Here is a 12,130-nt window from a genome sequence, read left to right as displayed (position 1 = left end):
CCAGAGTAAAGTTCCATCTTTCATTCCTAATACTGAGAACTTGTGCTTTTGACCTCTCCCTAATTAGGTTCTGTTAGCAATTGGTCGGGACTCCTGTACAAAGAAAATCGGGTTGGAGAAGATTGGTGTCAAAACGGATGAGAAGTAAGTCCGTGTGGGCCCAGAGCACTGTTGCCCACAGAGCAAACTATCTCTGCTGTTCACCTCCCAGGAGCTCTCTCTTAATTACTAAGTGCAAGGTGTTAATGCTTTCAATTTATTTGACAGTGAGCTCTGCGCCAGCTCTATTATTTTTTTCATTAATCAGTAACTCTTTATCAAGTGCCTTAAAGAGCTCGCACATTAGATGGTGATTTAAAAAAAAAAAAAAAGAAATCATGGTGGGAAGGTATTCACATACTGATTCAGAGTGAGTTTGTGTATTCTTGTTTAGACAGAGAGAAATCCCTAAGCGCAAAGTGTCACTCTGGGGGAAATCTAGAGCTCGCTGTTGGTATCTCTAATGCCTCCAGATTAGGTGTAGCCTCACTAACCCAAAGGGTGTTTCATTCAGAGCTTCGGGAACTCTTGCGACATGAAGCCATTGCTCTTTTTTTCAGAGGGTTACTTAATTATCGGCAGGGCCAGGTTCGTGAGGGCAGGGGACCGGAGCATTGCTTAGCTATGGTGCAATGTGCTGCTAGGGACTGGACCTTGTAGCCTGCCATTTGGGGTTGTGCAAGCCTTGCTGTCTCCCGGACTGAGCCGGCGCTCCTTTCAACAATTGGTAACCAGAGTCGTAAGAGTTCCTAGGGGCTTTTGTCCGTGCGTCTCATCTTTGTTGCTTGGCCTCGTGTTGGCCACCCAGCAGTGTAGAGCTAGCTAGTCACAATGTGTGTCTCGCTTCCTCTAAACCTCCCAGGAGCGGCAAGATCCCAGTAGATGACATGGAGCAGACCAATGTGTCTCACGTCTATGCTATTGGCGATGTCCTGGAAGGGAAGCTCGAACTCACCCCTGTCGCTATCCAGGCGGGCAAGCTGCTGGCGCGAAGGCTTTTTGGGGGTAGTTCAGAAAAGGTACAGCTCTGACTGTTGTGTTTAAGGCAGCACCGGTATCAAAATTGTCACCCCAGTCACTGTCGATCAGATTTATGTGATTGTTGTGCAAAGCGTCCCTCACATTTGCAGTTGACTTTTAATTAATATGTTTAAAGGACTTATTTCTGATGATATACTGTGAGGGGGGACATGATTTCATATGTAAATGAGAGAAACCAGAGCACCACTCGGTACTTGTGGTGGCAGGGATTGAACCAGGAGCCACAGGCATGCACTCTGCCAGCTGAGCCATCTTCCTGGCTGCTTAGTTAATATTTCTGGAGTATCTGCCACTTGCACGGTGTTGTGGCAGGGTGGCAGACAAAGGACTGGCTTGGTTCCCACTCCAAGGCGCTTCCCAGGGAGGTGAGGGCCACCCAGAGAACGGGAACAGCTGATGCTAACTATAAGGCTGGGTCAAGGGGCCCCACATGGAGGAAGGGGCGCTTGGCGTAGCTGGGATGCTGGCCCAGATTTCAGTGCCTGCCTGATATGAAAAGTGGGTCAAACCTTCTGCTTCTCTGATCCTCAGTTTCACCCTCTGTAGAGCTAATGATGTGAGTCCCAGGATTTTTGTTCCCTCCCTACGTTTCTTGGTCTTTGAGCTAAGACTTTGAGATGGGCTGTGTAGACTCAGTCACTGAAAACTGAGGGCGGTGAAGGCTTTGCTGGCAAGACTAGCCCATCCGCTGTCCATTCTGAGCAGTTGCTGATAGAGAGCTAGAATTGCGATTGAAGCTGGATTATTCTCTTGGTGCTAGGTAATAAAAAAATCTGTGACAGCTCAATAAAGAATTGGTGGGAAGGGTCTAGAAAGGTAGGTAAGAAGGTAATGAGGAGACAGATGTTCAGGAGGTAAAAACACACAGCTCACCATGAGTGAGGGCCTGGGTTTTATCCATAGTCCTCTACAGAAGGAGAAAGGATATCACCTTGGGAGCTCCGAGGATGATGGTGGAGCCCTTGACCTCTCTCCTTCTCTCTCTCCTCTTTGGAATGGGATGGGATGGGATAGGATAGGATAGAAAAGGAATTTTCCTAGTGGTGATCTGTGGAAGAAGCAGTGCCAACTCTGCCTCCACTTGCACTTGCACTGCTTAGGTTGCAGACTGGAAGCTTACCGTCAGGGCTCTTGGAAAATGGGCCGCCCTGCCGGTTGCCGGCCAGTGTGTGGCCTTTACTCTGTACTCAAGGCCTCACCATCTGCTTTGGTGTAAATCAGGATTCCCTGAAGTAGCAGCACATGAGAGCAGGCCTACCGAATGGGACTTATTTATTTTCCTTTTATAAGTGCGTGCAACACCAGTCTTCTTGGAACAAGTATGGCAGAATCAGAACATGTGATCTGTTTCTCTCCCAGTGTGATTACATCAATGTCCCAACCACGGTCTTCACTCCTCTGGAATATGGCTGCTGTGGGTTATCTGAAGAGAAAGCTATTGAAATGTTTAAAAAAGAGAACCTGGAGGTAAGGGTGGGCTTTGTTGTTTATGGTTAACAGTGTCTCTTAATCACTGTCCTCACTGTTTTTATGGCGTTGAAGTCAGCAGCATTTGGAAGGGCATCACTCTGCTGGCTAACTGGCATTTGTTCCCAAAATGCAATGCTAATTCAGCATATGAAAATCACTCACTGTCATATACTGTGCTAATATGCTAACGGAGTGAGGAGAAATGTATCATCTCAGTTGATGCAAGAAAAAAAAAGAGAGAGACACAGAGAGCATATGCCATTTACCAGCCTTTCATGATGAGAAAAGCCCAGTAAACTAGGAATAGAAGGGAACTTCCTTAAGATGTTAAAGATGTGAATTATGCGAAACAGGTTTTGGGGGGCCAGGCAGCAGTGCACCTGGTTAAGGGCACATAGTACTAAATTCAGGGGCCCATGCAAGGATCTGGGTTTAGGCCCCCGGCTCCCCACCTGCAAAGTGGACTCTTCACAAGTGGTGGAGGAGGTGTGTGGGTATCTATCTTTCTCTCTCCTTCTCTGACTTCCTTCCTCTCAATTTCTCTCTTCCTGTCCAATAAAATGGAAGAAAAATGGCCTCCAGGAGCAGAGGATTAGTAGTGCCAGCACTGAATCCCAGCAATGACCCTAGAGGCAAAAGAAAGAAATAAAACAGTTTTGGCATCTCACTGATCTGGAAATCTGAAAATCTGAAAGCTGGAAATCTGAGCTCATGTTTCCTGTATGATGAGTCTCTTCCTGAACCTGCTCAGGCCTCTCTCCTTGCCTTGTTGCCAGTCACCTTCTACATCTTCACATCATCTTTCCTCTGAGCTTATCTATGTTTAAATCTCCGTTTCTTGTAAGGACATAGTCATAGTATATCGGGGCACCCGAGTAATCTCATTTTAATTTAATTATCTCTTTATTTTTATTCTATGTTTCTCTTACTTTTACTAGGGCACTGCTCAGCTCTGGTTTGTGGTAGTGCAGGGCACTGAGCATGGGATTTCTGGTGCCTCAGGCATGAGAGTCTCTTTGTGTAACCGTCATACTATATCCCCTGCCCTAATTAAAGACCCTATCCGCATCTGGTTACTTTATAGGATGTTAGGGGCTAAAACATCAGTATATGACTTTATTTTTGAGAGGGTGACAGGGGTTCAAACCTGGATCCTTGTGCATTATAACATGTGAACTTAACCAAGTGCACCACCGCTGCCCCTCCCCCCTTTTTAAATTATCTTTATATATTTATTGGATAGAGACAGTCAGAAATCAAGAGAGAAGGGCGAGATAGAGAGGAAGAGAGACAGACAAATTCAGCCTGCACCACAGCTACGTGAGTTGAGCAAAGTTGAAGATAGAAAGTGAACATACTAATCCATTATAGTTGTGTATACTTGGAATGAATGATCTAAAAAAGAAAATCAAGACAGTTACATTTCTAGTAGCTTCAAAAAGAATGACATACTCAGGAATAAATTTAACTAGGAAGCCAAAAGGCTTATGCAATGAAAACTTCAAAACATTTCTCAAAGATGTCTAAGTAATTGGAAAGACAATGTGTTTGTAGATTGGAACACAATACTGTTAAGATCCGGGATAAATTGAAACTGTTACAGGAAAGCTTAATTCTGTGATAAAACAAGACACTTTTCAATCCCATAGAGAACTGAAAGCTCACGAGAGTGAAATAATTATAGTTTACTGTGTGACTCAGTTGTGAATAGTTTAATTAAAAAAATAATTGCTTTACCTTGAAAAAAATCCACATACCGTGTGGTGCGCCGCTTGAACTACGTCATTTAGGGGCTCTGTTTCATTCACAGGCTTGTTTCCCTACTCGCACAATCGGTCCTTTTAAAAAGTATATTTTATTTTAACGAGAGAGACCAGAGCCCTGCTCAGCCCAGGTTTACGGTGGTATTAGAGAGTGAACCTGGGACCTCAGAGCCTTGGGCATGAAAGTTGATTGAATAACCATTATACTCTCCCCCCAACCCTATCATTGTCAGTGCTAGAACATTTTCGTCTAGAGTCAGACACCCAGTACTCAGTTACAGTCATCGTCTGCATCCCTCTACCCCTTCCCTCTGGCCCAGACAGTCACTATTCCACTTCTGCTCTCTGGACAGTCATCTCTTGTGAGCTTCCCATATAAAGGGAACCATCAGTGTGTAGGTCATCGTTGGGCCTGGCTTCTTTGCGGTTCATAAGCTCGTTTTCAAGGCCCATCCACATGTAGCGGTGTTTCATTGCCTTTGATTGATGTCAACAGTCTCACGTTCTGGCCATCCATGTGTCAGTTGGTTGACAAAAGGGTTGTCTTCACTTTGGTACTCTCATGACTCAGTTGATCCATTTTATTTTTAAGCAGTGTGAGGTAGGGTCCCACTTCATTTTTTTTTTTTTTTACCAGCGTACTGCTCAGCCCTGGTTTATGGTGGAGGTAGTGGGGGACTGGGGATGGATTGAACCTAGACTTTGGAGCCTCAGGCATGAGACTCTCTTTGCATGACCATTATGCTATCTACCCTGCCCCCACTTCATTCTTCAGGGTGTGGATTTCCATTTATTTGTGAATAGCCTTTACCTGAAAAAAGAAACTAGAACTGTCTTGTATGAATATAACCTTCATAGGGAGGGTGGAGAGAGAGAAAGAGGACTTGGCTTCAAGACAGGTAGGCAAGTGTAGAACTTAACGAGAACTACCATTCTTCAATAGAGGGGAGTTAACAAAGAGCATCTAAAACAAACAAACAAAAAATCCAAGTAGTAGTGATGCACATAGGCTTTTTAGACACAGGGAAGCAAATAAATAAAAACTGGTTATTGCCTTAATGTCCATCGAAGTGGGTAGATATTGCTATTTTTCACAGTGGAGCCCTGAGAATCATGTCCAGTTAGTGTGCATACTTTGATTTAAAAAAAATAGACCTTATAAAGGGAGATTCTGAATAAAGTGTTTGGGGGTGTGTGTGGAGACCAGTCCTGTTAGGTAATCAGGTTTGTGACGTGGTGTGGTAGTTAAGATCATGTCGTAGCTGCATCCAGATGGACAACGTGACCAGCATAACAGAATAGAAAGTCCAGAAATGAATTCCAGTGCCGTCACCTGATAGGGGCTGGGTGATGGTGGACCCAGCTGAATGCACACATTACCATGCACAAGAATCTGAGTTTGAGCCCCCCCTCCCCACCCGCGTGCTGGCAGGGGAGGGGAGCTTCACAAGTGGTGAAGCAGGCCTGAAGGTGTCTTTCTCTCTCCCCTCTCTATCTCCCCCGCCCCTTTCCATTTCTCTCTGTCATATCAAATAAAATAGAAAGAAATAAAAGGAAAGGGAGAGGAACGGCAGCCAGGAATGGTGGATTCAAAGTGTAGGCCCCAGACTCCAGTGATAACCCTGGTGGCAATACATGGTAACGGCAATATTTTTAGTTTGTGGGGAAAGCTTCAGTCAAGGATGTTGGAACAGATGGACTACCATACAGGTATCTAGTTCGATTCACACATTTTACCTGCTTTGAATCAGGAAGATCAAAGACTTGACCATCTTCAAAGTGCTGATGGGGGAAAAAAAACAAAAACAAAAACACCAGGGCAAGAATGAAAGGGACCGAGGGGCGTAGGAGAGCTTCATTTGGCTTTAGAGCAGGAAGGCAGAGGCCTTCTCAAAGCACAAGCTCCACATTTGGAACCTCAGAGTTCTCAGGATCTTTTCCAACCTGAGACAGGTGCTTGAGGACATCCGCTCTGGAGGATGTCCTCTCTGGCTCTAGCAGATAGGGAGACTGAGAAGGTTATATTCAGACATGTCAGAGAGTTCCTTTCTCAAGTTGCAACACAAGCTGAATTTAATAGTTTTTTAATTGTAATTGCACTATGATACCTTTAAGTAGGCTTCTTCTTCCCCTTCTTTTTTCTAGCAGCCTGGGAGGTGGCACAGTGGCTTGAGAGCATTGGACTTAAAAGCATAAGGTCTCAAATTTGGTCCCTAGCATTGCACGTGTCAGAGCAAACACTCTGGTTCTCTCTTTTGCTCTCATGCTAAAAAAAAGAAAATCTTGAAAAAATCATATACAGAGATTTTGACTATGGCAGCAGCCTGATGCTTTTTTAATACTTAAGAGGGTTAGTTCTAAACTCAGCTCTTACTTTCCTTGATTTTCTGTATTCTTATAATAACCTTGTGTCAGTTTTTTTATATATATAAAAACCAAAAGCATTCAAAATACAAAAATGCATAATCCTCTTAAAGAGCCAATAATCAGTATTTAAATCCCTCTGCTGGGAATTAGCACTTAGAATACATTTTCTATCCTGGCACCAGACATGAATTCTCAGCGCTTTCTGTCTGGAGTGATTAGGAGGTAGGAGCCTGGGGGCCGGGTGGGGGCACACTGGGCGATGCTCAGATTCCTGAAAGGCAGAGCCAGGCCGGGCAGCCTCAGTGGTGCCTTCAGGGACCGGGAGAGAGGACAGTGTTCTAACACATCTAACGCTCCTTCTTCTCCAGGATCTGGTTTGCATGGAAGCTGCAAGGCAGGTTGTAAACTGGCTGGTGCAGGGTCTGAGCACGTGCTTTTCAACCCGCAGGAGCCAGTGCTTTTGCCGTGGATAGTAGTGCTCCTCATTGGAAGATGTGTTGCCGTGGGAACACCCATTCATAGGCTCCAGGTACATGTGGAGGAGTGGCCTTCACAGGCACTGATCCTGGGCCCTTTCTTTCCCTTCCAGGTGTATCATACTTTCTTTTGGCCTCTTGAATGGACAGTAGCTGGCCGGGACCACAACACCTGCTATGCAAAGATCATCTGCAATAAATTTGATAATGTGAGTTAACTGTGGTCAGAAGCCAAAATGCTGGTTTTATTTTTCTAATAGGTAGTTTTTATTCTAGTATTATTATCTTTAAATAAGCTCTTTAAAGATGACTTGCAGAGCAAAGCAGAAATCCTCTGAGTTGGAACAAGTGTGAGATTGCAATTGGAATCTCCCTAATGCCTTCCCGGAATAGGTGCCCCATCCCAGAGCTCGCTAACCTGGGAGTGGGGAAGCTATGGGCCGCTGACTCAGCAGACAGGGCATGCACGTCCTTTGTCTGTGGACTGAAGGTGTGTCAGGCACCCGGAGAAAGGAGATGCGTGTGAAAGTGAGGACTAGCTCATTGTGGGAAGGCTTTTCATAAAGAAGCTGCGGCCAGGCACTTGGCCTCCCGGGTTCCAGAGGTGGCTCAGGGCAGACTCCACCATATCCTAGGTACTAATGCAGCCCAATGGTGATTAATTGCGTCAACAACATCAGCCACAGAAGCATCACCTTATTGGGCTGTCAGAAAAGTCACGATGTATTTTTTTTTAATGTTTATTTTATTTATTTATTTCCTTTTGTTGCCCTTGTTGTTTTTCACTGTTGTTATTATTGTTGTTGTTGTTACTGATGTCGTCGTTGTTGTATAGGACAGAGAGAAACGGTGAGAGGAGGGGAAGACAGGGGGGAGAGAAAGACAGACACCTGACGACCTGCTTCACCGCCTGTGAAGCGACTCCCCTGCAGGTGGGGAGCCGGGGGCTTGAACCAGGATTCTTACGCCGGTCCTTGCGCTTTGCGCCAGGTGCGCTTAATCCACTGTGCTACTGCCCGACTCCCAGTCACAGTGTATTTTTCTGTTTTGTTTTTTTTTTTATTTTATTTTTTTAACCAGAACACTCTCAGCTCTGGTTTATGGTGGTACAGGGGATTAAACCTGGGACTTTGGAGCTTCAGGCATGAGAGTCTCTTTGTATCACCATTATGCTATCTGCCCCCACCCTTTTTCTGTGTTTGTCTATGCAAAAGTGCATCATGACTTTTCCCACAACCCAACAGATGACCATGAAAAGCAATGGTCATGACCTTGTAAGGTCGTCACAGAGAGACATCTTCCCCTTAGTAAACACGGGCCCAGGGTTCTGCCACAGGCTCAGGGAAGAGTAGCTGTGCCGTGTGGTCTGAAGGGCGAGAGCACCACAACACAGTGCCACCCCGCCCTGTGGAGAGCCCCATGCTCCTGGTTTTAGTGGCAGTCAACGATGACTAAGGCTCGGAGGAACCTGCCTTCCGGTTTGTCTGTATGTGGAGGTTTCCATCACAGGCCTTTTGTTCTGGGCCACCCCCCTGGTTGGCTGGGAGGCACCCCGGCAGAGATTCCAGTTCCACAGCCTTCATGGCACCCACAGCCTGGGCTGTAATAAAAGGCCTCTGAGAAGCTCCTCCCCACTGACTTTCCATCTGTCACCACCAGGAGGTGCCAGGCCCCTGCCGCTCTCTTTCTCTCTCTGCCTCAGGCACTTTTACTAGTGAAGATCAGAATGAAAAGTAGTTTGAGGAGGAGACATAAATGAAAGGACAGTGCGCAACACAGTGCTGCCTCACACACACCCTGCGGATGCCACTTGCTCAGATCATCTCAGCTCCCCCCCCCCCCCCCCCCCCGGCATCCGGTCCTGCAGGGACACCAGCCCTCCCAGCCACCGCAGGTCTATCTCCACCACAGGAGGACTTGGGCAGCTCGCTTCCAGGCCAGGAATCCCTGCGATTCCAGAAACAGCCCCCGGCCTGGGCATCACCCGGTGCTGGCCTCACTGCGTTTGTGTAGGGCTCTCTCGGCCGGGCTGGGAAATTCTCCCCTCACTAATGAGCACCTTCTTGCAGCGGGCAAATTGCTCGTGAGTGCACATCAAGCCGGGATGTGCATTTGCCGGCTCCTCAAACAGTCTCGCTCGCGGTGGCTTCGTCTGCGATGATGTTCCCGCTCGGCTCAGCATTAGGGTTCTCTCTCCAGAGCAGGCTGTGGATTCTGACTGCGACCTTGCTAACAGCCCTCCTGGGCTGCCCCTGATTTTCTCTCTTGTGTTAAAGGATCGGGTGATAGGATTCCACATTCTGGGACCCAACGCAGGCGAGGTCACCCAGGGATTTGCAGTTGCCATGAAGTGTGGGCTCACCAAGCAGCAACTGGACGGCACCATTGGCATCCATCCCACGTGTGGTGAGGTATGGAGTCAAAGATTCTTTTTAACTTCAGTCACTACGCTGGTCTTCTGCTATTTATGGGGCTGGGGGCTCATGTGTGATTTCATTGCTCCTGGAATGACTTGTTTTCATTCAGCAAGAGAGAGAGAGGGAGAGGCAGAGGCGCCCCACAACATCACAGCTTCTTCTGGTGCAGCTTGCATGGTAAGGCATGCACCCTCCCTGGACTGACTCTTTGGTTCCATGAAGAGCTTTTATAACATTCATTGTTAGGAGGTGGCAGAATAACTCTTTTAGTTAGTGTCACTGCTTTGCCGTGTGTGACCTTTGAGCCTGGTTCCATCACACTGGACGGAGTGAGCTCTGGTCTAAAGTGGTGCTGGGGATCTTGGGGATTGAACCTGCAGCTTCTGGGACCTCAGGCTTGCAAATTGGTGCTCTACCAGGCTGTGCTGTCTCCCCTGCCCTGCCATGCCACTGTTAAGGATAGTACAGATGAAACATTCAGAATGTGGTGTTTTTTTTTAAGATTAAAATTTTTTTTTAATATTTATTTATTCCCTTTTGTTGCCCTTGTTTTATTATAGTTATTATCGATGTCGTTGTTGGATAGGACAGAGAGAAATGGAGAGAGGAGGGGAAGACAGAGAGAGGGAGAGAAAGACAGACACCTGCAGACCTGCTTCACCGCCTGTGAAGCGACTCCCCTGCAGGTGGGGAGCCGGGGGCTCGAACCGGGATCCTTATGCTGGTCCCTGTGCTTTGCGCCACGTGCGCTTAACCCGCTGCGCCACCTCCCGACTCCCAGAATGTGGTTTTTTACAGCAGAACCAAACCATGCACGACGGTGAGAGACCCACTCATTTCCTTTCTTCCTTGCACACAGGTCTTCACAAGTTTGGAGATCACGAAGTCATCAGGGCTGGAAATCACCCAGAAAGGCTGCTGAGGGTAGGCCCGCTGCCATCACCTCTCCCTTGTCGCCTCCTCGTTCCTTCCAAAGACAAGCTTAGTCTCTGACTTCGCGGGAGCCACTGAGGCTGCTCTTCACCCAGAGGTGGGAAAGCAGACAAGGAGACAGGATGGCAGCGGGCATCCGCCCAGTGTCGCTGATGGGCAGAGGCAGCGTGCTGCCTCCTTGACGCCCTGACTCGGAGCCCCGGCGTGGGGTGAGCCACGGCTGACGCCCTGCCCTGTCAGCACCAAGCTGCCCTGGGAAAGACTCCAGGGTCACACAATGAACCCACTTTCACTTACTCGTCCCGCCTCCTGGTGTTTTTTTTAATCCCTTACTCTGTCAAGTCTTGGGTGCTTTTCAAGGGCCTGGGCTTGGAGTCTACATGTGGTCAGTGGTGCCTGGCCGTGGCCTTGAATCACAGCCGCAGAGCCCTGGGCGGGCTGCACACTTCCAGGAGGCTGACCACCCTGCAGAGTGCAGGGCGAGCTGTTTCCTCATCCGCTGTGTTCTGGCCCCCGCAGAAGCTGGCCTCCTGCGCCCCTGTCCTGGGAGGCCCGTAGGCCGGCCCTTAGCCTCTGGTGCCTGTATCCAGGGCTCCGCATCAGGGAGAGATGCCTGCGCTTCTCTTCCTGTGGGCCTTCCGGGACATTACGAGGTTTTCAGTGCTATGTTACATGAAATAGCGCTGACTTAAAACTGTGCAGAGGGATTCAGCCTGCCATCTGTTGGATCAGAGTCAAGTTCAGCAAATGAGCAGATGATGTTAGGAGACTTCACTGGTGTTCACACACGCACGCAACATTGCGACACCCAACTCTAGGCTGTCTTGCCGCTACATTTTTTATCTCCCCATGGCAGGTGGCCTGCACACCGTTCCCACCACGAAGCCAGGTGCCTCTGACCATCGTGTACAGGCTGCCCAGCACCCTTCCCTGTGCCCCTTTTGTCTTTTTCATGTGGTGCTGGGATTGAACCCAAGGGCTTCAGGTACATGCCCGCTGCTGAGCCACTTCCCTGGTGGATTTACACATGTACATGTATGTATCTACTCACACACATGTACACATATGTGTATGTCTGTCTGTGATCGGTGATGAGAGAGTGAGAAGAAAGGAGGCCAGAGTGCTGCCCCCCCATCCCTGGAGTTGTGCTTGTTTTTCGTCTTTTTTTTACATTTTTTAATTTTCCCTTTTGTTGCCTTTATTTTTTATTTTTGTTGTAGTTATTATTGTTGTTGTTAGGGATGTCATTGTTGTTGGATAGGACAGAGAGAAATGGAGAGAGGAGGGGAAGACAGAGAAGGGAGAGAAAGACAGACACCTGCAGACCTGCTTCACCGCCTGGGAAGCGACAGCCTTGATGGTGGGGAGCCGGGGGCTCGAACCGGGATCCTAACTCTGGTCCCTGCGCTTTGCGCCACGTGTGCCTAACCCACCACGCTACCGCCTGACTCCCTGTCCTTTGTCTTAGTGGCTCTTGTTCCCAGGCCTGGAGCACATGGGGCAGATGCTCTGCCGTTGAGCCCCGTCCCCACTCACCATTGTTGAAGGCAGTCACTAGCTCTTTGCACACTGTGGTGGACTGTTCTGTGGTCAGCATTTCCAGATGGTCATTTCACAGACAAAG

General features: G+C 48.0%; 1 protein-coding gene across 2 annotated transcripts in view; it reads left to right on the top strand.

Annotated features, from left to right (window-relative positions):
• Window positions 1-10,802, top strand: part of TXNRD3 (thioredoxin reductase 3) — a 35,874-nt gene extending 25,072 nt beyond the window's left edge. For both annotated transcript variants that reach the window (XM_060180265.1, XM_060180264.1), the window contains 6 exons: window positions 68-144; window positions 902-1,058; window positions 2,440-2,547; window positions 7,270-7,365; window positions 9,433-9,567; window positions 10,433-10,802. In XM_060180265.1, coding sequence (XP_060036248.1) covers window positions 68-144; window positions 902-1,058; window positions 2,440-2,547; window positions 7,270-7,365; window positions 9,433-9,567; window positions 10,433-10,495 — 636 coding nt within the window. In that variant the 3' untranslated portion in view covers window positions 10,496-10,802. The remainder of the gene's footprint in view (window positions 1-67; window positions 145-901; window positions 1,059-2,439; window positions 2,548-7,269; window positions 7,366-9,432; window positions 9,568-10,432) is intronic.
• Window positions 10,803-12,130: the final 1,328 nt, after the last annotated feature.

Source organism: Erinaceus europaeus, chromosome 21 (genome assembly GCF_950295315.1).
Source record: "Erinaceus europaeus chromosome 21, mEriEur2.1, whole genome shotgun sequence".
Classification (NCBI taxonomy): Eukaryota; Metazoa; Chordata; class Mammalia; order Eulipotyphla; family Erinaceidae; genus Erinaceus; species Erinaceus europaeus.
This window is presented reverse-complemented; position numbering and strand designations above follow the sequence as displayed.